Source organism: Geotrypetes seraphini, chromosome 9 (assembly GCF_902459505.1).
Source record: "Geotrypetes seraphini chromosome 9, aGeoSer1.1, whole genome shotgun sequence".
In the NCBI taxonomy this organism is placed as follows: domain Eukaryota; kingdom Metazoa; phylum Chordata; class Amphibia; order Gymnophiona; family Dermophiidae; genus Geotrypetes; species Geotrypetes seraphini.
This window is the reverse complement of record NC_047092.1, coordinates 152,681,349-152,704,659: the sequence shown is the minus strand read 5'-3', so window position 1 is coordinate 152,704,659 and position 23,311 is coordinate 152,681,349. Positions and strand designations below refer to the sequence as shown.

Genomic DNA, 23,311 nt, shown 5'->3' with positions numbered 1-23,311 from the left:
GTTAGAGCATTAAAGTGCGGAATAGCACGCACTACATTGCCGCGTGTGCTAGACGCTAACACCAGCATTGAGCTGGCGTTGGTTCTAGCGCGTAGCACGCGGTAATATCCTGCATGCACTAAAAACGCTAGTGCACCTTAGTAAATTAGCCCTATGCCTTACCATGTATTATTTGTTTTGGGGTTTTTTTTTGTTTTTTAAAATCTTTATTGATTTTCAAACTTTGACAGTGCAATACAATTCATTGAACATAAAACTCAATATTAACTACACAAGTAATACATAAAACAATCATTTTCTCCCATCCTCCTCCCAACTATTAATACAATAAGACATATGATATGATTACAATATTATAATTAAGTAATTTAAATCGTCAGATACATTTCCCTCCCTCCACCCACCCACCCACCCTGGATGTGTAAGGAAATCTAAGAAAAGGAAAGATACATGACCCTTATTGCGAGGTAACAAATGTATTCAATGGGCTCCATACTTTACTAAACCCCACACATTCCGCCTTCATTCTCTCATATTTATATATGGTACACACATTTGCCCATCAAAATGTGTAATTTATTCTGTTGTGGCTCTTCCAGTTATGTGTGACTATTTGGATAGCTATTCCCGTCATGATCAAGATAAGACGGCTTTTATATTTATCCAAAGTAGGCTTAACGTGTAATAACATACCACAAATTATGGCTTCATAAGTTAAGGGAATAGATGACTCACGAATAAGATTTATTTGTCCCCAAATTGACCTCCAGAAATTAAGTATCAATGATCCAGAGTACCATGTATTATTTGAATATTTGTAGTACTGTAATTGTCTATCATCTATGTTTGACTCTTCTTGCTGTACATCACCTCTGAGTGAATTTCTTAAAAAAAAAAAAAGCAATAAATAAATCTTAATAATAAATAGAATTTCAGCACTTGCTTTTTACCATCTCTATTTTTCCTGACAGATGACATTTGACTCTGAAGTCTTCTTTAATGTATTGCTGCCACCTGTCATATTTCATGCTGGATATAGCTTGAAAAAGGTAAGTTAATGTTCCCTTAAAGGAGAACCTCTGAAAGAATTTTATTGCCTTTTTGTTGATTAATTAGGTTTTGGAGTGGGTTGAACAGGAACACCTGCTAAATTTCTTCCTTTTCTCTTCTCCTCAGAAACATTCCTACACGCCCATTTAAGTAGGCAAGGGGTAGGCAATTCCGGTCCTCGAGAGCTGGAGCCAGGTCAGGTTTTCAGGATATCCACAATAAGATGGATTTGCATGCACTGCCTCCTTGAGATGCAAATCTATCTCAGGCATATTTATTGTGGATATCCTGAAAACCTGACCTGGCTCAGGCTCTCGAGGACTGGAATTGCCTACCCTGAACTAGGCTTACCAGATTTTACTACAAAATATGGCAGCCTTATTTGGCTTGCTATGGGCATACTATTAAATTTAACTCCTTTATTGAAAGAATTGCATTGTTTTCTAATAAGAAAACATATCTAATTTAAGGGCTCCTTTTACTAAGGTGTGCTAGCTTTTGTAGTGCGGGCTGCATTGCCGCGCGCGCTAACCCTGCGCTACACGCCAAGAACTAACGCCGTAAAATCGCTAGCACAGCTTAGTAAAAGGAGCCCTAAGTCACGTATTTTCTTTTATTTTATTGGGTATAGCACCAGATTATTTATTCTGGCTTCAGTAGATCATTATGATCTGTGGAGACAATTAAATTATACTTCCCCTTCCATAAATGGGAGATCTTCAAAGAAAATGTTGGAACTTTTTGATTTCCTGTCAATCAGCTATAAATTGGAATTCTCTTTCTACTACAGTGAAAAAATCGAAAACCTCATTTTGTTACAAAAATATTTATAATACTAGATGCTTAATATTGTTTGGATTGATTGTGAATGTACTACTTATTTTTCTTATATAGTAATTATAATAATAATTAGTGTTTATTGAATTCCTATTGACCGACTAGTTCCTTGATTTGTAATCTGCATGCGCTGGATCATAATGGGAAAGTAACAGACTTTAATCCCCTCTTTTATTAAACTGCGCTAGCAGTTTGTAGTAGTGAATGACACAGGGGAAAAAATTTATCACCGTGCTCGTCCCCATCCCTGCAAGCTCAGTCCCCGTCCCTGCCAGCTCGGTCCCCGTCCTGCGAACTGTCAGATCCCATCCGCACAAGCCTCGAATAGTTATGATTTTATACTGAACTTATTTTATTAAAGTATAAAAAGAGACAGTATTCTGTACAATTGTCATTTTATAAACACAAATACTACAGAGCAAGGATCAACATAACCCCTGTCTCCCTTTCCTTTCACAAATATCCTCTCCGCTATTGTGAAAAATGAACAAACCAAATTACTACAGAATGTTACATAGAAAAATCAAGCTAACAGAATACTTCAGTCACACATGGCAGGAATAGTGTTAGGGGAGAGCAACTAGGGCAACTGTCTCATGGTCAGAGAGAGAGAGCCCTAAGCCAGCTGGATGCTAAAGAAGCACAGCCTGTGCTTTTGTGGTCCCCAGTTATGTCAAATATCAGCTCTAGCAGGATAGGATACATATTTCAAACTGAAATATTCTAATCACAAAATATAAAATAAATTTATTTTTTTTCTTTTATTCTTCAAATCACATTGGTCTCAGGCTATGGTTTTGGGTTCCTTCTGTCTTCATCGTGGCATGGCTGGCTCCTGAAGGTAAAATAGGCGTAAGAGGAGCTGGGTAGGAGATGCCGAGTCTTACATGGGCGCAATTTTTTTACCACAGGAGCAAGACGTCTCACTGCTCCCACGGGGCGGTAAAAGGTCTTGTCTCCATTTCCGCGGGGTGGTGAAAGGTCTTGTCCCCATTCCTGCAGTAAACCAGTTGCAAATATCTCCATTATTACGGATTTACTGCGGTGACCACGGTTTACCGTGGTAAATGGTCCCCGTGTCATTCTCTAGTTTGTAGCGCAAAGAGCCACGCTGAATGGCCTGCGTTGCTCCCGACGCTCATAGGAACTCTATGAGCATCGGGAGCAGCACGGGCCATTCAGCGCGGCTCACCACGCTAAAAACTGCTATTGCAGTTTTGTAGAAGAGGGGGTAAGTGTTTATAATGTATTGTATAATCTCATGGTTAGGTCCAGATAGAGGAGGAGCAGCCCTTTTTCTGTAATCCTGTGTATTAATGATGTGACTTCATTTGGAATTGTGTTCCTCAGTTTAGGAAATGCTGCTCTAACCCATCTATTCTGCTGTTGCTGCTTTTGTTTCCTCCCAGCTTGAGAGCCAATGCTGTCTCCTTGCAGCTGGTATAGACCAATGAGTCCTTCTAGCCCAAATGGCCTTCTGGCCTAAGTAGGCTGTCAGTGCCTCTGCGACCAATAGATACCTGATCATTTCCCCAGAGACCCAGCAATCTATGCAAACTGCTGGAGTCTCCGGAAAAAAACTGGTACTAGTTATCAGAAGTGTGTTTATGTATTATATTAAATGCTGTTATTTCAGCTTGTTAAAAATATACACATATAGTATAGGAGTTATAGTTAAATGTAAGATTTTTGATTTTGAAATTTGTAACTCATTTTATTCCTCAGCGCCATTTTTTTCGCAACTTGGGATCGATCTTAACGTATGCCTTCTTGGGAACAGCCATCTCTTGCTTTGTCATTGGGTGAGTACATAAACCTACCATAGGTGTGCAATCCTCCTGAATTCCACTATATTGGTCAAGGTCTCGGAGTAAAAGTTTATGAATAATTATTAGCAAGAGTCAATTTTCATCCTTGGACATTAGCTATGGAAAACAGATCTACTAGGTTTTTGCAACCTAGACTAGCCACTGCCAGAGAAAGGATGTTGAGCTCTTTGGGGCAAATTCTTTAAGAAGCGCCCAAAAGTTAGGTGCCAAAATAGGCACCGTTCAGCGCGATTCAAGTAAAATTGGCTGCTGTTTAGTGAATCGTGCTGAGCGGCACTTATTTTGGAGGCGCCCAATAAATAGACCAGCTCTAGGCACAACTAAAAGTTAGGCGGCTAAGCGAGCTGATCAGGATAATTGCACACAAGCGTACTTATAGCTATTCTAGGGTTGCAAAATGAAATGACAAAAATAATGATGCAAAATATTTTAATAAAATCCAAAATCTTATTTTTTATTGGTTATCAATATTAGATCATAAGAATAATCAATTAATTATCAATTGATTATCATTTGCATCATGAGAAGTATTACAGAAGCCAAAAGCTGGCCTTGCTCATAATAAATTCCAACGTTTTACCAGTTACACATCTATATATATCCTAAATGACGACATTCCTTCGTTACAATCCATCTGCAATCTAATTGGTCCACATTATTTGTTTCCATATAAGGCTAGCTTCATATAGGCATGTCACAAATAACATTCTTATACCTAAAAAGTTACATTCTCACATTAAGCTTACATATTTTATAAAAAGAAGAAATACATAGACAGATATTGTAATATACTTACAAAACTAGTCAGCTTTTATATCCTTTCCTGTAAATATCAGTGTCCTTTCTATACTGAGATCTCTGTCTCACTAAGACTGAACAAAGAAAAAGATGGAAAGAGCAGTTACCCCTCCCATCAAGATTCTACGAGTAGAAAAAAGTTGCTTAAGGTCAGAGGTCAAACACCAGCTGTAACCTTATCAGGATCTCTTCAGGATTTCAGATATATGAAAATCAAAATAAAATATATTCCTAATCTATATTTGTTATTAACTTATATTTGTTAACTTATTACCTATTTCTATTGTGTAATTTTACTAACTTACTGAAATTTACTAAAACTTAAATTTATACATACCATGATACACATATGGTTTTGATCTGTCTTTCCAACAGCAAACTCAAGTCATGGCAAACTTAGGGCCCCCTGGTATGTGGATACCAAGTCAAAAGCCAACTCCTGTCTGCCTACATTTCCCTGAGGATTGGCCTAGTTCAGGCTGGTCACTCTTTAGGACAAAGAAGCCCTATAAACTTATAAGCTTTTCCATCTGGGGTACATTTGGTATGGTAGTCATCAATCACAAAATGTCTTAGCCTGCCTCCCTATATCAGTCAAGCACATGAGACATGTGTCAAATCAATATGTTAACTTAGAATTCTCTATCTTGAACTTTTGTATTTCTGATTATTATATTTCAGCTTATCCAATTTTCATTTATTCATTTATAGCTACTAATCCACATTCTCACTTGCTCTTGGATTAGGCCCTATCTATCAACAGGTTTTTCTAACTAATAAATCCTGGTGCAATGTGAGAAAGTGTAATAGCTGAATTTTTCATGTTTGCTCACCCGTACCTGTCCAGGTAAACCAAGCTGGCCCTCCTCAGGACTACTTAAGGCATAGGACAAGGTCAGAGCGCTTAAGCACGCTTAAGAGCAGCGATTCTGTAACATGGCGTCTAATATGAAGCCACACCCACGCCTAACATGCATAGTGCCTATTTTTTTGAAGGCCATCTAAATTTTTAGAGGCTCCTTGTTACAGAATTTTTAGAGGCTCCTTGTTTCTTCTTAGGTGCTAAAGTTTCAATTATTGCTGATTAAAAAGCTTAATTGAGCTTGTTATTCAATTTAGATAGGCGCTTATCTATTTAGGGCGCCTCCAAAATAGGTGCCTAACATTAGGTGCTGGTTACAGAATTTGGGCCTTTATGTTTTGATGCAACTCGGTATGGATTTTCTTACATTCTAATATTAAATGGTGGACACAGGATCCAGCAGTGTGGATAGAAACATAGAAACATAGAAAGATGACGGCAGATAAGGGCTAAAGCCCATCAAGTCTGCCCATACCATTGACCCCCTTTTAAGTCTACTGGCCCCCTTAACTCTACTGACCTGCTCTATTAAGTCTATATCCTAGCGACCCTATTCATTGGTATGACTCTCGCAGTGATCCCACATAGGTATCCCATTTATTCTTGAAGTCTGGGATACTGCGAGCCTCGATCACCTGTACTGGAAGCTTGTTCCAATGCTCTATCACTCGTTCCGTGAAGAAGTACTTCCTGACGTCTCCACGAAACTTCCCTCCCCTGAGTTTGAGCGGATGTCCTCTTGTGTTCGAGGGTCCTTTGAGAAGAAAGATATCATCTTCCACCTCGACCCGTCCCGTGATGTACTTAAATGTCTCAATCATGTCTCCCCTCTCCCTACGCTCCTCGAGAGTATAGAGCTGCAATTTGTTCAGTCTTTCTTCGTACGAGAGACCCTTTAGCCCCGAGACCATCCTGGTGGCCATCCGCTGAACCGACTCAATTCTGAGCACATCTTTACGATAATGTGGCCTCCAAAATTGCACACAGTATTCTAGATGAGGTCTCACCATGGTTCTGTATAATGGCATCATGACCTCAGGCTTCCTGTTGACGAAACTTCTCTTGATACAACCCATCATCTGCCGTGCCTTAGATGAAGCCTTCTCCACTTGAGTAGCAGTCTTCATGTCTGCACTGATGATCACTCCCAAGTCTCGTTCTTCCGTAGTCTTGGTCAAAGTTTCTCCATTCAAGGTGTAAGTTCTGCATGGATTTCCATTTCCGAGATGCATGACCTTACATTTCTTGGCATTGAAGCCCAGCTGCCAGAGAGAGGACCAACTTTCTAAAGTACGGAGGTCCTGTTCCATAGTATCCTGCAGATTGTAGCCGTTTATGATATTGCATAGTTTGGCATCATTAGCGAATAAGGCTACAAATTGGGGGGGGCATTGTTGGGAGACAGCAGACTTGAGAGAGACTTGGGTGTGCTGGTGGATGCATCACTGAAGCCATCTGCACAGTGCACAGCAGCCTCGAAAAAAGCCAACAGGATGCTGGGCATCATAAAGAGGGGCATAACAACCAGGACGCGGGAAGTCATCATGCCATTGTATCGAGCGATGGTGCGTCCACATCTGGAATACTGCGTTCAGTATTGGTCGCCGCACCTCAAGAAGGACATGGCGGTACTTGAGAGAGTCCAAAGGAGAGCAACGAAACTGGTAAAAGGGCTGGAACACTGCCCATATGCCGAGAGGTTGGATAGGCTGGGGCTCTTCTCTCTGGAAAAAAGGAGGCTCAGGGGAGATATGATAGAGACCTTCAAGATCATGAGGGGCATAGAGAGGGTGGATAGGGACAGATTCTTCAGACTGAAGGGGACAACAAGTACGAGGGGGCATTCGGAGAAACTGAAGGGAGATAGGTTCAAAACAAATGCAAGGAAGTTTTTTTTCACCCAAAGGGTCGTGGACACTTGGAATGCGCTACCGGAGGAAGTGATCAGGCAGAGTACGGTACAGGGATTCAAACAGGGATTGGACGGATTCCTGAGGGATAAAGGGATCGTGGGATACTGAGGGAGGAGCTGGGATGTAACACAAGTATAGAAAGCTAACCAGGTAATAAGTATAGAAACCCAACCAGGTCGTGCATGTGCAAGACCGGAGGGTTAGGACTTCGATGGGAAGATAGGACTTCAATGAGAAACCAAGGTGGCAAGGGAGCTCCTTCTGGTGATTCAGACAGGTCGTGACCTGTTTGGGCCGCTGCGGGAGCGGACTGCCGGGCAGGATGGACCTATGGTCTGACCTGGCGGAGGCACTGCTTATGTTCTTATGTTCTTACCTTGAAGCCATTGAGTCAAATCCCTAATGAATATGTTGAAGAGGAGTGGACCCAGCACTGAGCCCTGCAGCACTCCGCTGGTCACTTCCGACGTTTTGGAGAGGGTACCGTTAACCATCACCCTCTGAAGTCTGCCACTTAGCCAATCTTTAACCCATGCAGTTAGTATTACTCCTAACCCCATCGATTCCATCTTGTTCAGCAGTCTGCGGTGTGGGACGCTGTCAAAAGCCTTGCTGAAGTCAAGGTATACGACGTCTAAGGACTCTCCCGAGTCCAGCTTTCTAGTTACCCAGTCAAAGAAGCTGATAAGATTAGACTGGCAGGACCTACCCTTGGTGAATCCATGTTGACTGAGGTCCCGGAGATTCCCCTCATCCAAGACCGTATCTAATTTATGCTTAATTAGTGTTTCCATGAGTTTACACACTATTGAAGTGAGACTCACCGGTCTATAGTTCGCAGCCTCAGCCTTGCAACCCTTTTTATGCAGAGGAATGACGTTGGCTGTTTTCCAGTCCAACGGAACTTTCCCCGTGCTTAGTGAGAGATTGAAGAGCATGGCCAACGGTTCCTCCAGAACATCTCTCAATTCTCTAAGCACTCTTGGGTGTAAATTGTCCGGTCCCATGGCCTTGTTCTCCTTGAGCCTTGTCAGCTCGCTGTAGACGTCTTCAGGTGTGAACTCAAAATTCTGAAATGGGTCTTCCGCAATTTGTTTTGCCTTCAACTGTGGTCCGTGTCCCGGTGCCTCACAGGTGAAGACTGAGCAGAAATATTCATTTAGTATTTCGGCTTTTTCAGAATCCGCCACTGCGTAGTTTCCGTCCGGTCTTCTAAGGCGTACTATGCCGTCTGTGTTCCTTTTCCTATCACTATCAAGGTTCTGTGCCAGCCAGTCATAATATTTCTCTTGTAGTGCTGATTATAGTGTTTTTGCCCTGGGAAAAGAGTTGTAACATGCTGAACTCTTTGTTAGAAAGAAGGAGAGAGATGCTGAAGCCCATAGGGTAGGGAAGGGGTGGGTGGGTTGAGAGATAGGGAAAGATACAGATGCTGGACACCACTGAAGGAGGAAAGAGAAATAAGGAACAGAGATATTGGATGTCATGGAGGGGACATGGAAGGTAGGGGGTGATGCTGGACTATGGAATGGTAGAAGAGGAAAGATGTAGGAGGTGGGGTTGGGTTGGAGTTCCTCCTCCCCCCAAAAAAAGTTGTTTTGGCTGCATTTACCCAACTTGGGTAAATTCCTGGGTACATTGTGGGTTGAGCAGAGGCAGTGGTATGACTTACAAGTACTTGAAGCATGAATATTTTGGGCCTGCTCTCAAGCACCTTTATCTTAGCTGTGATTTCTGCAGCTTTTGTGGGGCAATTTTTTTTTTTTAAAGAGACAGATCTGAGTCCTTTTTAAAAAAAAAAAAAAAAAAAAGGCCCAAATAGGGGTGTATATTTGCCCAGCTTACTAAGGGGACTTGTTATAAAATTACCCATCAAACAACTTACTTTACTTTTAGAAACTCATGATAATGAACTGTTAGCATATTAGCTTGTTTTAGCTGTTTGATTTTCATGTTATTATTTTTGAGGGAACAAACTGGAGAGTCCAACATGAGGCAATCCCACAGAAACAACACAAACTAAACTGGAAGTGGGATAGGACAATGGGTTTTCCAAAAGAAAAAACGATCAGTGCGATCACGCAAGACATAAATTTATTCAGTCCATCCACAAAGGTGTAGACCTGACACAGCACTTTGTTTCAGCGTAAAATATGCCTGCCTCAGGGGTCAAATACACACGAGGATAAATACAAAGAAAATCAGCAGCGCTCATAAAAAGGTGATTTTGTGGACCAGAATTGGAGACAAACATCAAAACTTAATGAGTAAAAATTTTTAAACAAATATCCTGTTAAATCAATATGGAGCCTATTTGAGAGCTAGGTATGTAATCTCCTCCCTACTCGAGACCCACCCTCTGACTCAGCAGGCAAACTCCACCTACCCTAAGGTGACTCACTATCAGCATAGTGAGGGAGTGTTTCAAAGGTTTTAAAAGTATTTCCCTATAACTTCATCGAGTGTCCCTTAGTCTTTGTACCAATGGTCCATCAAGCCAATCCACTATCCCCAAATTTAGATATACTTTGTCTCCACAACCTCCACCAGGAGGCTGTTCCAAGCATAAGAACATAAGAATACCCTTACTGAGTCAGACCAATGGTCCATCAAGCCCAGTAGCCCGTTCTCACGGTGACCAATCCAGGTCAATAGTACCAGGCCAAAACCCAAGCAATAGCAATATTCCATGCTACCGATCCAGGGCAAGCAGTGGCTTCCCCCATGTCTTTCTCAATAACAGACTATGGACTTTTCCTCCAGGAATTTGTCCAAACCTTTCTTAAAACCAGCTTATCTAGCCACTCTTACCACAACCTCTGGCAAAGCAATGCGTTCCAGAGCTTAATTATTCTCTGAGTGAAAAAATATTTCCTCCTATTGGTTTTAAAAGTATTTCCCTGTAACTTCAAGTGTCCCCTAGTCTTTGTAATTTTTGACGCAGTGAAAAATCGATCCACTTGTACCCGTTATACCCAACTCAGGATTTTGTAGATTTCAGTCATATCTCCCCTCAGCCATCTCTTTTCCAAGCTGAAGAGCTTTTAAGTCTTTCCTCATACGAGAGGAGTTCCATCCCCTTTATCATCTTAGTCGCTCTTCTTGGAACCTTTTCTAGCGCCACTATATCTTTCTTAAGATAAGGAGACCAGAATTGAGCGCAATACTCCAGATGAGGTCGCACCATGGAATGATACAGGGGCATTATAACATTCTTAGTCTTGTTAACCATCTTGTTAATCATTCCCAGAATCTTTCCCCCACAACCATTAAGCCTGTGTTAAACTGTTTCAGAACGTCATATTGCAAAAACAGCGTGCTGTAAAAAGGAAGTGATCCCAGTCAGCATGGATTCACAAAGGGTAGGTCCTGCCAATCCAATCTCATCAGCTTCTTTGACTGGGTAACAAGAAAGTTGAACTTGGGAGAGTCTTTGGACGTCGTGTACCTGGACTTCAGTAAAGCTTTTGACAGTGTCCCACACCGCAGGCTGCTAAGCAAGATGGAATCGATGGGGTTAGGAGAGACACTAACTGCATGGGTCAATGATTGGCTGAGTGGCAGACTTCAGAGGGTGGTGGTTAATGGTACCCTCTCTAAAACATCGGAGGTGACCAGTGGAGTGCCGCAGGGCTCGGTCCTGGGTCCACTCCTTTTCAACATATTCATAGGGGATCTGACTCAAGGGCTTCAAGATAAAATAACACTATTCGCCGATGATGCCAAACTATGTAATATAGTAAGTGAATGCAGTTTACAGAATTATATGGCACAGGACCTGCTTACATTGGAAAGTTGGTCCTCAACCTGGCAGCTAGGCTTCAATGCTAAGAAATGTAAGGTCATGCACCTCGGAAGCGGAAATCCATGCAGGACGTACTTCTTGAACGGAGAAACTTTAACTAGGACTTCAGCAGAACGAGATTTAGGAGTAATCATCAGTGCAGACATGAAAACTGCCAATCAAGTGGAGAAGGCTTCATCTAAGGCAAGGCAGATATTGGGTTGTATCAATAGAAGTTTCGTCAGCCGAAAGCCTGAAGTCATAATGCCGTTGTACAGGGCCATGGTGAGACCTCATCTGGAGTACTGTGTGCAATTCTGGAGGCCACATTACAGTAAAGATGTGCGCAGAATTGAATCAGTTCAGTGGACGGCCACCAGGATGATCACGGGGCTCAAGGGTCTCTCGTACGAAGAGAGACTGAACAAATTGCAGCTCTACACTCTCGAGGAACGCAGGGAGAGGGGAGACATGATCGAAACATTTAAGTACCTCACGGGACGTGTCGAAGTGGAAAATAATATTTTCTTTCTCAAGGGACCCTCGGCCACAAGAGGGCACCCGCTCAAACTCAGGGGCGGAAAATTTCATGGCGACACCAGAAAGTATTTCTTCACAGAGAAAGTGGTTGATCATTGGAACAAGCTTCCAGTGATCGAGGCAGACAGCGTGCCAGACTTTAAGAAAAAATGGGATACCCATGTGGGATCCCTACGAGGGTCAAGATAAGGAAATTGGGTCATTAGGGCATAGAGAGGGGGTGGGTAAGCAGAGTGGGCAGACTTGATGGGCTGTAGCCCTTTTCTGCCATCATCTTCCATGTTTCTATGTTTCTATGAGCGAAACAGATGTACTTTTCAAAAAGACACAAATGGCTCCTGCGACTCTTCTTCACCCTTTTTAGCCTAAATTGTATATTATACAGTACCAGTTTTGATTGTGCTTCTGTAGCGTACCAAGGGCAGGGCAGTGGGGATGGTCCACCCCCAGGTGCAGGGAGTTATGGGATGCATGGAGCGGTCGTGGGGGTCGTGGTCCACATATGTGCGGCCATCAGCTCTTTCTGGCTCCCATTCCAGACCAGTAGAGCAGATAGCCATGCACATGCACACTGCGGCCCCATGACCGCTCCATGCACCCCCCCCCCCAAGTGCCTGGAGGAGGGGGGTACTCTGGCTGGAGGAGGGGGTGCTTCAGCCCAGGTGGCCACCGAGCAAGGTACGCCACTGCTATTCTTGTAAGTGGACTTCAATCCTAAAACAAAAAATGTTCAAGAATTTGAACCATGCTGTAGCGAGTCACAGTTCTGGGACTCGGGTAATTCCAACAGGTAGAAAGTACAGGAAACTGCTAGAGTGATGTTCTCTTAGGCTTCAGCAGCTGGCGTCATGATTGTTTCTGTTGTCCGGGTCTGAGTATTGCTGCTTTCAGCCTACTCTGAATATTCTGATCTTTACAGGATTCAGTTACCCTTTGATACCACTGCGAACATTTATTTCCTCCTCTGAGTCACTCTGTCTTTTTTTTAATGCTAGTTGTTTTGTTTTATCTTGCTCTCCCATTCACATCACAACAAGGTTTTTTTTGTTAACCTTATGCCAGGTTACTACGTGAATCTTGCTGAATAATAACAATGTGGAGCTGATTAAATTCCTCCTGCAATTAGCCAAAGCTGTTTACAGTGAGGCTGTTCTCGGGCTCCTAATTTCTAGAATCTCTCATTTTGGGGGGGGGAGGGTCATTTTACTTAGGTTACCAGACGTCGGGATTTTGGATCCGTTCAGCTTTTCAAAACCCAGTACTTTGTCCGGGTTTTGAAAAGCTTTCCTTCGGGCAGGAGGGCATCTGCACAAGCACGGTTATAACACGATGACATCACGCGCATGCACACGTGATGTCATTGTGTCGCATCCATGCATACGTGGATGTCCTGCCCTATGAGAGCAGGCAGTGGGAGGTGGGATTGGAGGGGGGGCTGGGGCGGGCTTGGGGGGCATGATGGGGCAAAACCAGGGCATGACGGGGCAGGAATATGTGGGCCTAGGGGCGGGTCTAGGGGGGGTCCAGATTTTCAAGATAAAAAACCTGGTAACCCTATTTTTACTAAAATGTGGTGAGTGCTAGCGCACGCTTACCACAGGTTAAAAATATTTACCATGGGACACACGCTGGTAAACGGGCACTTTTGAGTGCACACAGCTTGCAGAAACATTTTTTATTTTTCATAGAGGGGGCATATCTGGGGGTGGAGAGTGGGCATGGTGGTGCTAATCAGCACATGAGGCATTGCTGCATGTTAATGGCTTGGTACAGGGGTGGGCAACTCCGGTCCTCGAGGGCTGAAATCCAGTCGGGTTTTCAGGATTTCCCCAATGAATATGCATGAGATCTATTTGCATGCATTGCTTTCAATGCATATTCATTGGGGAAATCCTGAAAACCCAACTGGATTCCGGCCTTCGAGGACCGGAGTTACTCACCCCTGGCTTAGTGTATGTCCCTTAATGCCTAAAAAACAGGAGATGGTAGAGGCTCATGTGCTAATATTTTTAATGGCCATTAATTTGGAAAATGGGAAAATCTGCCATTTTCCTGCCTTGGGAAAAGTGGCCTTACGCTGCTCTTTCCCACATGCTAAGGGGTGTACTAAGGTCACTTTTCGCTGCAGTTTAGTAAAAGGACCTCTTGGTATCCTTGGGAAGCAAATTGGTTTCCAAACTATTCTTCCAGGGCCTAATCTTACGAAATATTATATAGTTCAATTTATAGCTCTCTTGCCCGCTTACTTCCTTCTTAATAAAAAGTAGCTCTTAAAGGGTAAGAGTATGCATATGCAAAATGCCCTGTGTTTTTCACTCTGGATTGACTGGTGTGGGCTTCGCATATGAGGGGGGGGGGTAAATTTTGTAAAGTGGATGTTAATGTAACTGAAAGAAACAGAAAAGGCGACCTGTGGTGCTCAAAGGCTTTATTCGCAATCAAGACCTGACACGTACATGTTTCAGCCGTAAGGCCTGCCTCAGGGGGTCTGATTTTAAGTGTAGAGTGCCTTATGACAACAGTTTTCTTATGACTGAAGTGTTCAAGCCAATTATCACAATAGGCTAAATGGATGATCATAATCATTCATAAGAGCATCACTGCTCTGTGGAGTAATACAATGATCTCGTAAAGCTGCTTACAATCATCCATTTTTCCTGTTGTGATAATTGTGATAAGTGGCCTATGGCAGTGTTTTTCAACCTTTTTACACCCGTGGACCGACAGAAATAAAAGAATTATTTTGTGGACCGGCAAACTACTAGGACTAAAATTTAAAAACCCCATTTACGCCCCATCTCCGCGAGCTCGGTCCCCGCAAACCATCTGATCCCATCTGCACAAGCTGCAGTTATGATTTTATATTGAACATATTTTATTAAAGTATAAAAAGAAACAATATTCTGAACAATTGTGATTTTACAAATACAAATATACAGAGCACGGACCAACAAAACCCCTGTCTCCCCTCCCCTTCACATATATCCCCTCTACTATCAAGAAAACTGAACAAGCCAAGTTATTATAGAATGCTACATAGAAATATCATGCTAACAGAATACTGCAGTCCCCAGTTATGTTTCTAGCAGGATATATATTTCAAATCTGATATATTCTAATAATAAAATTATTTTTTTCTACCTTTTGTTGTCTTTGGTTTCTGCTTTCATCTTCTTTTCACTCTTTTCCTTCCAGTGTCTGCCCTGTCTCTTCAATCCAGCATCTGTGCGTTCCATCCAATGTCTGCCCTCTCCCCCTTCCATATGTATCTGACTTCTTTCTATGCCCCTCTCCCCTGTCCATCCAGCCTGTGCCTCCTCTCTCCTTTTTACATCATTCATTCCAGCTTCACTGCCTTCTTCATTTTTATCTCTCCTACACCAGATCTAGCATTTTTATCCCTCTCTCATTTCTCTGCTGACCCCCTTTCCAGCATCAATGTCTCTCTACTTTCTCATTCCTCTTTCTCCCCTTTCCCTCATCTGATCTCTCCATTCCACCCTGACCCCCTTCCCCTCCTGTAATCTCCCTGCCAGCTGTTTCCTTCCTTTTTTCTTTCTCCCTTCCCTCCTTCCTTTTTTCCTTCCCCTTCCCTCCTCCCTCTATCCAACTCTCTTCCCATCCCTTTCCCTCTTCCCATCCCAGCAGCATCTCTCCTTCTTCTCCCTTCCCTCCTCCCTCTATCCAACATTAACTCTCTTCCCATCCCTTTCCCAGCAGCATCTCTCCTTCTAACTCCCTCCGTCCAGTAACAGCTCTCCCTTTATCCAGCAGCTTCCCAGCCTCCTGCAGTGGCTTCCTCCCCTTCCAGCAGCTCTCAGTACTTGTCTGCAGGAAGTTGCCGGTAAATCACTGCCCTGGCAAGTAGGAGAGCTGGTGGGAGGGGAGACAGCCACTGTGAAGGCTCCCCAGGATCTTGCTCGCACACGCTGACCATCTCCCTCCACCTTCATCTGTATCTGCAGCTCTCTCCGTTCTACTTGAAACTTCCCCGCGGCCCTCTTCAGCAACTCGGCAGGGGCGGCGATCAAGACAGGCTGCCGACTTTGGGACCTTCACTCTCTGAGTCCCGCCTATTTTGTTTCAACTTCCTGTTTCCTAACAGGCGAGACTCACAGAGGGAAGGCCCCGACGTCGGCAGCCTGTCTTGATCACCTGAGGCTGGGAGGAACCGTAGTCGGCAGGAAATTTAACTGCCGACTTGATCTCGCCGGTCCTGTGCGGACTGGCAGAAATTTTCTATGGACCGACACCGGTCCACGGACCGGCGGTTGAAGAACAGTGGCCTATGGGATCTGGCCAATTGGAATCTTAGGGCATTTTCAATGCATCCCAGAATGCAATGGGAGAGAGGCCAAAGATTCTGGTTGGCCCAGGTGCCTAAGGCCTCTCCTATGGGCCAATTAGTGCCTTAGGCCCCTCCCCATTGAATTCCAGGATGTACCAGGAAGGGGAAGGCCTGCCATTCTGTGGAGGCGGGCCTGCTGGCTGGAGGGAGTAAACATCCCTCCAGCCGGCCTGCAATAAAAAGGTACAGGTAGGGATCCGGATGGGCTTGGGAGTGTCAGGATGGGGGCATTTTTTTATGGGAGTGTTCCAGCAGGAGGGAATGGGCATCCCTCCTGCCATTGATCATTGGGAGGGGGTGGGGGGTTCCGGCAGGAGGTTATTGGGCAACCCTCCTTCCATTGAGCTTTGGAAGGGGGGGTTCCAGCAGGAGGGACTCGGCACCCTTCCTGCCTTTGATCTGGCAGGAGGGACTGGGCATCCCTCTTTTCGGTGATCTTCTTGGTGGGGGGGGTGGGGTGGCAGGAGGAATTGGGCACTCCTCCTGTCACGGACATTCAGGGGGGAGGGCTTTGGAGGTTCCGGCAGGAGAGACTGGGCATTCTTCTTTCTGGGGATTATTTCGGCATTTGCGGCAGGAGGGATTGGGCATCCCTCCTGCTGTGGACAGTGTGTGTGTGTGTGAGGGGGGGGGGGTTCTGGAGGGTGGCTGGAGGGAGTGGGCATCCCTCCTGCTGGCCAACTTTGCGGGGGTACGGGTTCCTAGCCATGGCCGCTAAACTGATCGCCATAGGGAAATTCCCTTGCAACGAGCAGCTCAGCGACAATGTGAGTCTCTAATCGGCACCTGTGACATGTACACCAGTTAGAGAATCGGGATGGTTATAAGGGGTTAGGCGTCTGTCCATCAGGACAGTGATTCTCAAAAGCTGCTTATGTGGCTGCTAAAACTGAGCGTCCTTTACAAAATCCAGTCTGTTCTGTCCTCAGCAGTGATCTAGTTCTCATTAAATATTCATCTTAGGTCAAAGGGGAACTTCATATGCAGTGGCAGTTTACATGCTCTCTGGTGTATTATAGGCCTCTAGGGATATTATTTTTAATTTTTGCCTTATTATTCTATAAATGTACCAAACACTTGCTTAAAAGAAATAAAGGGCGAATGTTTAGTTCTGGTATACGTCAGCTTGATCTGGAACTGGTGACTTTGTCTTGTCTGTTTTTATTTATTTTGGAGTCTTTCTTTGCTGAGTTCGAATGACGGTGGAGGCAGTTTTTCAGACTGAACTACAACTTGGAGATGAACTGTAGCTTGTAAACTTTGGAAAGGCTGGAGCTGGTATTTTTGGAAACTGGGGCCAGGTGTAGGCTAACAGGAAAAAAGGTTCCAGATGTTGAGAGAACTTTTAGGGGTTTTTTGCCAATAAATTGAAAACCCAGCTGCTGACATGTGCAGTCAGAACTCAACATTGTTCCTACTACTGCATTCTAGGTGGAGAATAATTAGAAATAAAATTATAAATATGAAGACTTGAGGTTTTTAGAATATAAACTATTATGCTATCATTTTTCAGAACAAATTTTTATTTAGATACTGTCAACAAATAGTCCCAAAAGAGTGGCAACAAATACAATAGAAAGGTAAAGAAGAACAAGAGAAAAAGGAAACCAATATGTTTGACAAACTATAGAAACAGAGAAAGGTTAAGGCAGATAAAGACCATATAGCCTATCAAGTCAGCCTAACCATGTCATCTACTATCCCCTCCTTGCCCTCAGAGATCAAATTTAGATATACTTTGTCTCCACAACCTCCACTAGGAGGCCGTTCCAAGCATAAGAACATAAGAATACCCTTACTGGGTCAGACCAGTGGTCCATCAAGCCCAGTTGCCCATTCTCACTAGTACCTGGCCAGAACCCAATGAGTAGCAATATTCCATGCTACTGATCCAAGGCAAGCAGTGGCTTCCCCCATGTCTTTCTCAATAACAGACTTTGGACTTTTCCTCCAGGAATTTGTCCAAATCTTTCTTGAAACCAGCTACGATATCCACTCTTACCACAACCTCTGGCAATGCGTTCCAGAGCTTAACTATTCTCTGAGTGAAAAAAATTTCCTCCTATTGGTTTTAAAAGTATTTCCCTGTAACTTCATCGAGTGTCCCCTAGTCTTTGTAATTTTTGACAGAGTGAAAAATTGATCCACTTGTACCCGTTCTACTCCACTCAGGATTTTGTAGACTTCAATCATATCTTCCCTCAGCCTTCTCTTTTCCAAGCTGAAGAGCCCTAACCTTTTTAGTCTTTCCTGATACGAGAGGAGTTCCATCCCCTTTACCATCTTGGTCGCTCTTCTTTGAACCTTTTTTAGTGCCACTATATCTTTCTTGAGATAAGGAGATCAGAATTGAACGCAGTACTCCAGATGAGGTCGCACCATGGAGTGATACAGGGGCATTATAACATTCTTAGTCTTGTTAACCATCCCTTTTTTAATCATCCTATTTGCTTTTTAGTCTTGTTAACCATCCTTTTTTTAAGCATCCTATTTGCTTTTTTGGCTGCCGCCGCACATTGAACAAAAGGTTTCATCGGATTGTCTATGATGATACCAAGATTCTTTTCTTCCGTGTGCGGATGCTGTCTGGGGGAGGAACTGTGCGGGCCTGGAGGCATGGCCATGGGTCCAGATTTTCCTTCGGGAAAATCTGTTAACCCTATCTGTGATTGTACCCGCTCTGTTGTTTTTATTTTGTATTGGTTTTGTCTGTCTTCTTATGGGGTGCTATTTTTGTGTAATTTACCCATCTGGAGCAACACATGTAGTTTTGATAGTGCAAAAGTGCACATGTTGCCCAAGCCCCCATCCTTTTCCACCCTAGGGAATGCCTCCACAATGTGTGGGCCTATATGTGTGTGCCCGTTGTTGAGAGATGTTGGTGCTCTTTCCTGCAGAATGGTTGAACAGTGCAGCAAAAACCCGGATGTCTCAATCCATCCTCCTTTTTCTGGAGCCATATGGTAACCCTGTTATACAAATCTGAGAGATAAAAGCTGAATGATAAAATTCTCAAACTATACTATAATACAAGAGAATCCAATACTCAAAAATCAAATTATTTAATTATGCTTAATCTTTAAATATATTCCAAAACCCAGAGGAAGGCAAACAGAAATCATACAGTAATTAAGTCTCCATTAAAACAATAATGAATCAATAACGTATCTTTTGACAAAAGATCAGCAGCCAGTTCAAAATCCATGTACAAAGATCAGAACGACGTTGTAATTGGAGACGGACTGGAAATCCTTAACCAACTGGAGGGAATGGTGCCCATGTGCTGCCAAATCCCAGTTTGTGCGTAGAATGGCGAAAAAGTGCAAAGTGCATCAATGAAATATCCAAAACCATCGCATGTAAGTTCATCCAATGTGAAACAATTGATATAAAATCACTCCATGACAAATTCAGCTCCCTCAACACGAGTCGTGTTTCGATAGCACTCTTTATCAAGAGGAAGAACAGCGCCGTAGTTAAAGATTATGCATAATTAAATAATTTGATTTTTTTGATTTTTGAGTATTGGATTCTCTTGTATTATAGTGTGCCATATGGTAACCCTACATGAGGGAAAACAAGCAAGAAGAGGGGAAAGGGGGGTCAGCCCACTAGGGACCCAGCAGTGCACACTGCACAGCTGTGGGAGCTTGTCTTAAAGAAACACTCGCTGTTTACATAGGCAATCTGCTTCCATGAAAGTGGATTTCCTTTTGAGATCACAGGGGTAGTACTAGTTGAATACTAGAGGAAGTCAAAAAATGCTTGAATCCAAAAATATGAAAAGTGGAAGCAGAACACCGACAAAGGGAAGAGAATAATACATGAATCCTGAATATGCCTAACACTGAAATAACAGAAGCAACACGGTTTAAAATTACCATAAATATAGAACAAAATATATTTTGAGGGCTGGGGCAATGACATGTATGTTCAGCTAGATGGCTAGAATCCTGATTTATAGGAAGCATTTTCTTTTCTTTTTAAACATTCTTATTTTTAGGCAGTAGGGATGGATGCATGCTTCAACTTCAGGTCATTCTAATGAACAGCGGTACTGATGTGTTTTGACAGAGCAGTCAGAGGGAAGACATTTATTTTTATTCATCAGTGGCAGTGAATGAGAACAGAATGTCCTTTACCTGTGAATTGTGTCACAGGAGTCAGGGGCATCGCTTATAAACTTAAGCAATTTTGAAATTTGGGTTAGAACTATGGCAATCCATGCATTAAAGGACAAAAGGGATTCACTCAGGGTGTTGAAGAATAAACTAGAGAATGACACGGTGACAAAATTCATCACCGTTCCCATCCCTGCGGATAACCGCGGGAAATAATCCCATGTCATTTTCTAGTGTCTATTTCAACCTCAGTCCTTCTACACCAGCATTCTTCAAAGCAAAGCTTGTGGGTCAGTGGTTGTGGCCATTCATACTCTGATTCTTATGTGAGCCAAGGATAATGAAGCCATTGTGACATCACTGATGTGATTGGCTCTTAGGCACTGGTGGAATGAGGCATTATGACATCACAATATCTGCTTTGGATACCAGAGACTGTCATTCTGTAGTGTCTGTTTCAACCTCAGTCCTTCTACACCAGCATTCTTCAAAGCAAAGCTTGTGGGTCAGTGGTTGTGGCCATTCATACTCTGATTCTTATGTGAGCCAAGGATAATGAAGCCATTGTGACATCACTGATGTGATTGGCTCTTAGGCACTGGTGGAATGAGGCATTATGACATCACAATATCTGCTTTGGATACCAGAGACTGTCATTCTGTAGTGTCTGTTTCAACCTCAGTCCTTCTACACCAGCATTCTTCAAAGCAAAGCTTGTGGGTCAGTGGTTGTGGCCATTCATACTCTGATTCTTATGTGAGCCAAGGATAATGAAGCCATTGTGACATCACTGATGTGATTGGTTCTTAGGCACTGGTGGAATGAGGCATTATGACATCACAATATCTGCTTTGGATACCAGAGACTGTCATTCTGTAGTGTCTGTTTCAACCTCAGTCCTTCTACACCAGCATTCTTCAAAGCAAAGCTTGTGGGTCAGTGGTTGTGGCCATTCATACTCTGATTCTTATGTGAGCCAAGGATAATGAAGCCATTGTGACATCACTGATGTGATTGGTTCTTAGGCACTGGTGGAATGAGGCATTATGACATCACAATATCTGCTTTGGATACCAGAGACTGTCATTCTGTAGTGTCTGTTTCAACCTCAGTCCTTCTACACCAGCATTCTTCAAAGCAAAGCTTGTGGGTCAGTGGTTGTGACCATTCATACTCTGATTCTTCCCTCTTTCTTTAAAGAATGACATGAAGATGGTTTCCCGTGGTTATCCGTGGGGATGGGAACGGTGATGAATTTTGTCACCGTATCATTCTCTAGAATAAACCCAAAGGGAAGTTTCATAGCCCTTCAACAAGGAAAGGCTGTAAGGGAAGAAAATAATGTTCTGCAATTCTCTTGGTGGTCTTGTCAGTTTGTCACCATGATTGGTTGTGTTTCTGACGTTAATCCCATTTCAGCCTGACCCTTTTCCTAAAAAATGCAGTGCAGTCTGAGATGTTAGATCAGGAATAAACCAAAACCATCATCAAATACTACTATTAATTATTTCTATAGTGCTACCAGACGCACGCAGCGCTGCACAGAGAGAAAGAAAAGTCCCTGCTCAAAAGAGCTTACAATTAGAGAATGACACGGGGAAAAAATCTGTCCCCATCACCGCCCCATCCCCGGCTCACCGTCCCCTTCACCGCCCCGTTACCGCCATCCCCTTCACCGCCCCGTCACCGTCACTGCCATCCCATTCACCGCCCCATCACCGTCCCCGCAGCATCCATATAAGCCTTAGTACTGCAATATTTAGCTTATTCCTTTCTTATAAATCAAAATTCTGGCTGCTGAACTAGAGAAAGAGATGTTCAGCTGGCAGGGCTTTGTTTATAAATTTTTATCAACACAACTGATATACTACTTTATCCTAAAGCAAAAAATAAATAAATATAATTTTTTTTTCTACATTTGTTGTCTGGTTTCTGCTTTCCACATCTTCTCATTCAATTCCTTCCATCCACTGTGTGTCTTCTCTCTGCGTCTTCCATTTGCTGTTACTGTGCCTCTCCCTTCACCCCCCCCCCCCAATTGGTCTAGCACCCATTTTCTTCCCTCCGCTCCCCCATAGTCTGGCATCTGTCTTCTTCCCTTCCAGCGTCTTCTCCCCACTCTGTCTTCCACATTTCCCTTCAGGGTCTGTTCCTTTCTACCCTCTTTCAATGTCTGTTCTATTCCTTTCTACCACCACCCTTCCCTCCCTCCTTCACCATCTGTTCCTTTCTACCACCCTTCAGCTGCTCTCACGTGGCTTATCTATCTACCTCCCTCCCTCTTATTTTCGTGGCACGTTACAATGTAATTTGTGCAAGCCGCTGGAGCCTGTGAGCTCGGTCCCTGTCCCATCCCCTCAAACCATCTCGCTTCTGTGTTCCTAATTCCCCATTTTTAATATCTCCCCAATGTATCTGGCATTGCCCCCCCCCGTGTCCATATACCATCCCCATGGCATGTCCCCTTTATGTCTCTGTCCCTATGCCCCATGCACATAATTTCCCCTCTTTCTGTGTCCAGATTTCCCCTATCTTCCTCTTCCATACCAGTGTGTCTCTTCTTTTCAACCCCATCTAGCTTTTCTCCCTCTTTCCCCCCCTCCCCCCCGCTTCCAGCATCTGGCTCACCTGCCTGTCCTCCCCTTTCTTTCCTGCTATGGGTTTCTTTTTTCCTTCTTCATCCCCTTGGCCCAGAATCTTTTTCCCTTTCACTCCCTCCTTCCTAGTGTGAGCCGGGAACATGTGCGGTCCAGCAGCCCCCACCCGCCCGATCACAGCATTTAGCCAGCTCCCTCCCTCCACCTCATCTTATATGCCGAGTTTTCCGGCTTTCTTTTTCCCGAGCTGCACGCATTCAAAAAGCCGCGCACACACAGCTGCGCGAATTGATCAATCTTCTTCTCTCCTGCAACTTCCTGTTTCCGGTTGCATCAGAGGAGAAGATTGATCAACTCGCGCAGCTGCACGTGTGTGGCTTTTTGAATGTGTGCGACTCGGGAAAAAGAAAGCCGGCAAACTCGGCATATAAAGTGAGGTGGAGGGAGGGAGCTGGCTAAACGCTGCAATCGGGCGGGTGGGGGCTGTTGGATCGCGCGATCCTTGATGCCTCACTGCAGAGACAAGACCATTCACCGCTCCACGGGGCGATGAATGGCCTTGTCCCCGTCCCCGCAGCGACTACTATTTTTCTTTCCCCGTTTCGGCGGGTTAACCGCGGCTACTCACGGCT

The 23,311-nt window shown here is 43.8% G+C and overlaps 1 protein-coding gene across 4 annotated transcripts in view; it reads left to right on the top strand.

Annotated features, from left to right (window-relative positions):
* SLC9A9 (solute carrier family 9 member A9) overlaps positions 1-23,311 on the top strand; it is a 463,721-nt gene that overhangs the window by 86,783 nt on the left and 353,627 nt on the right. For all 4 annotated transcript variants that reach the window (XM_033958486.1, XM_033958485.1, XM_033958487.1 and 1 more), the window contains exons 3-4: positions 972-1,049; positions 3,613-3,689. In XM_033958486.1, coding sequence (XP_033814377.1) covers positions 972-1,049; positions 3,613-3,689 — 155 coding nt within the window. The remainder of the gene's footprint in view (positions 1-971; positions 1,050-3,612; positions 3,690-23,311) is intronic.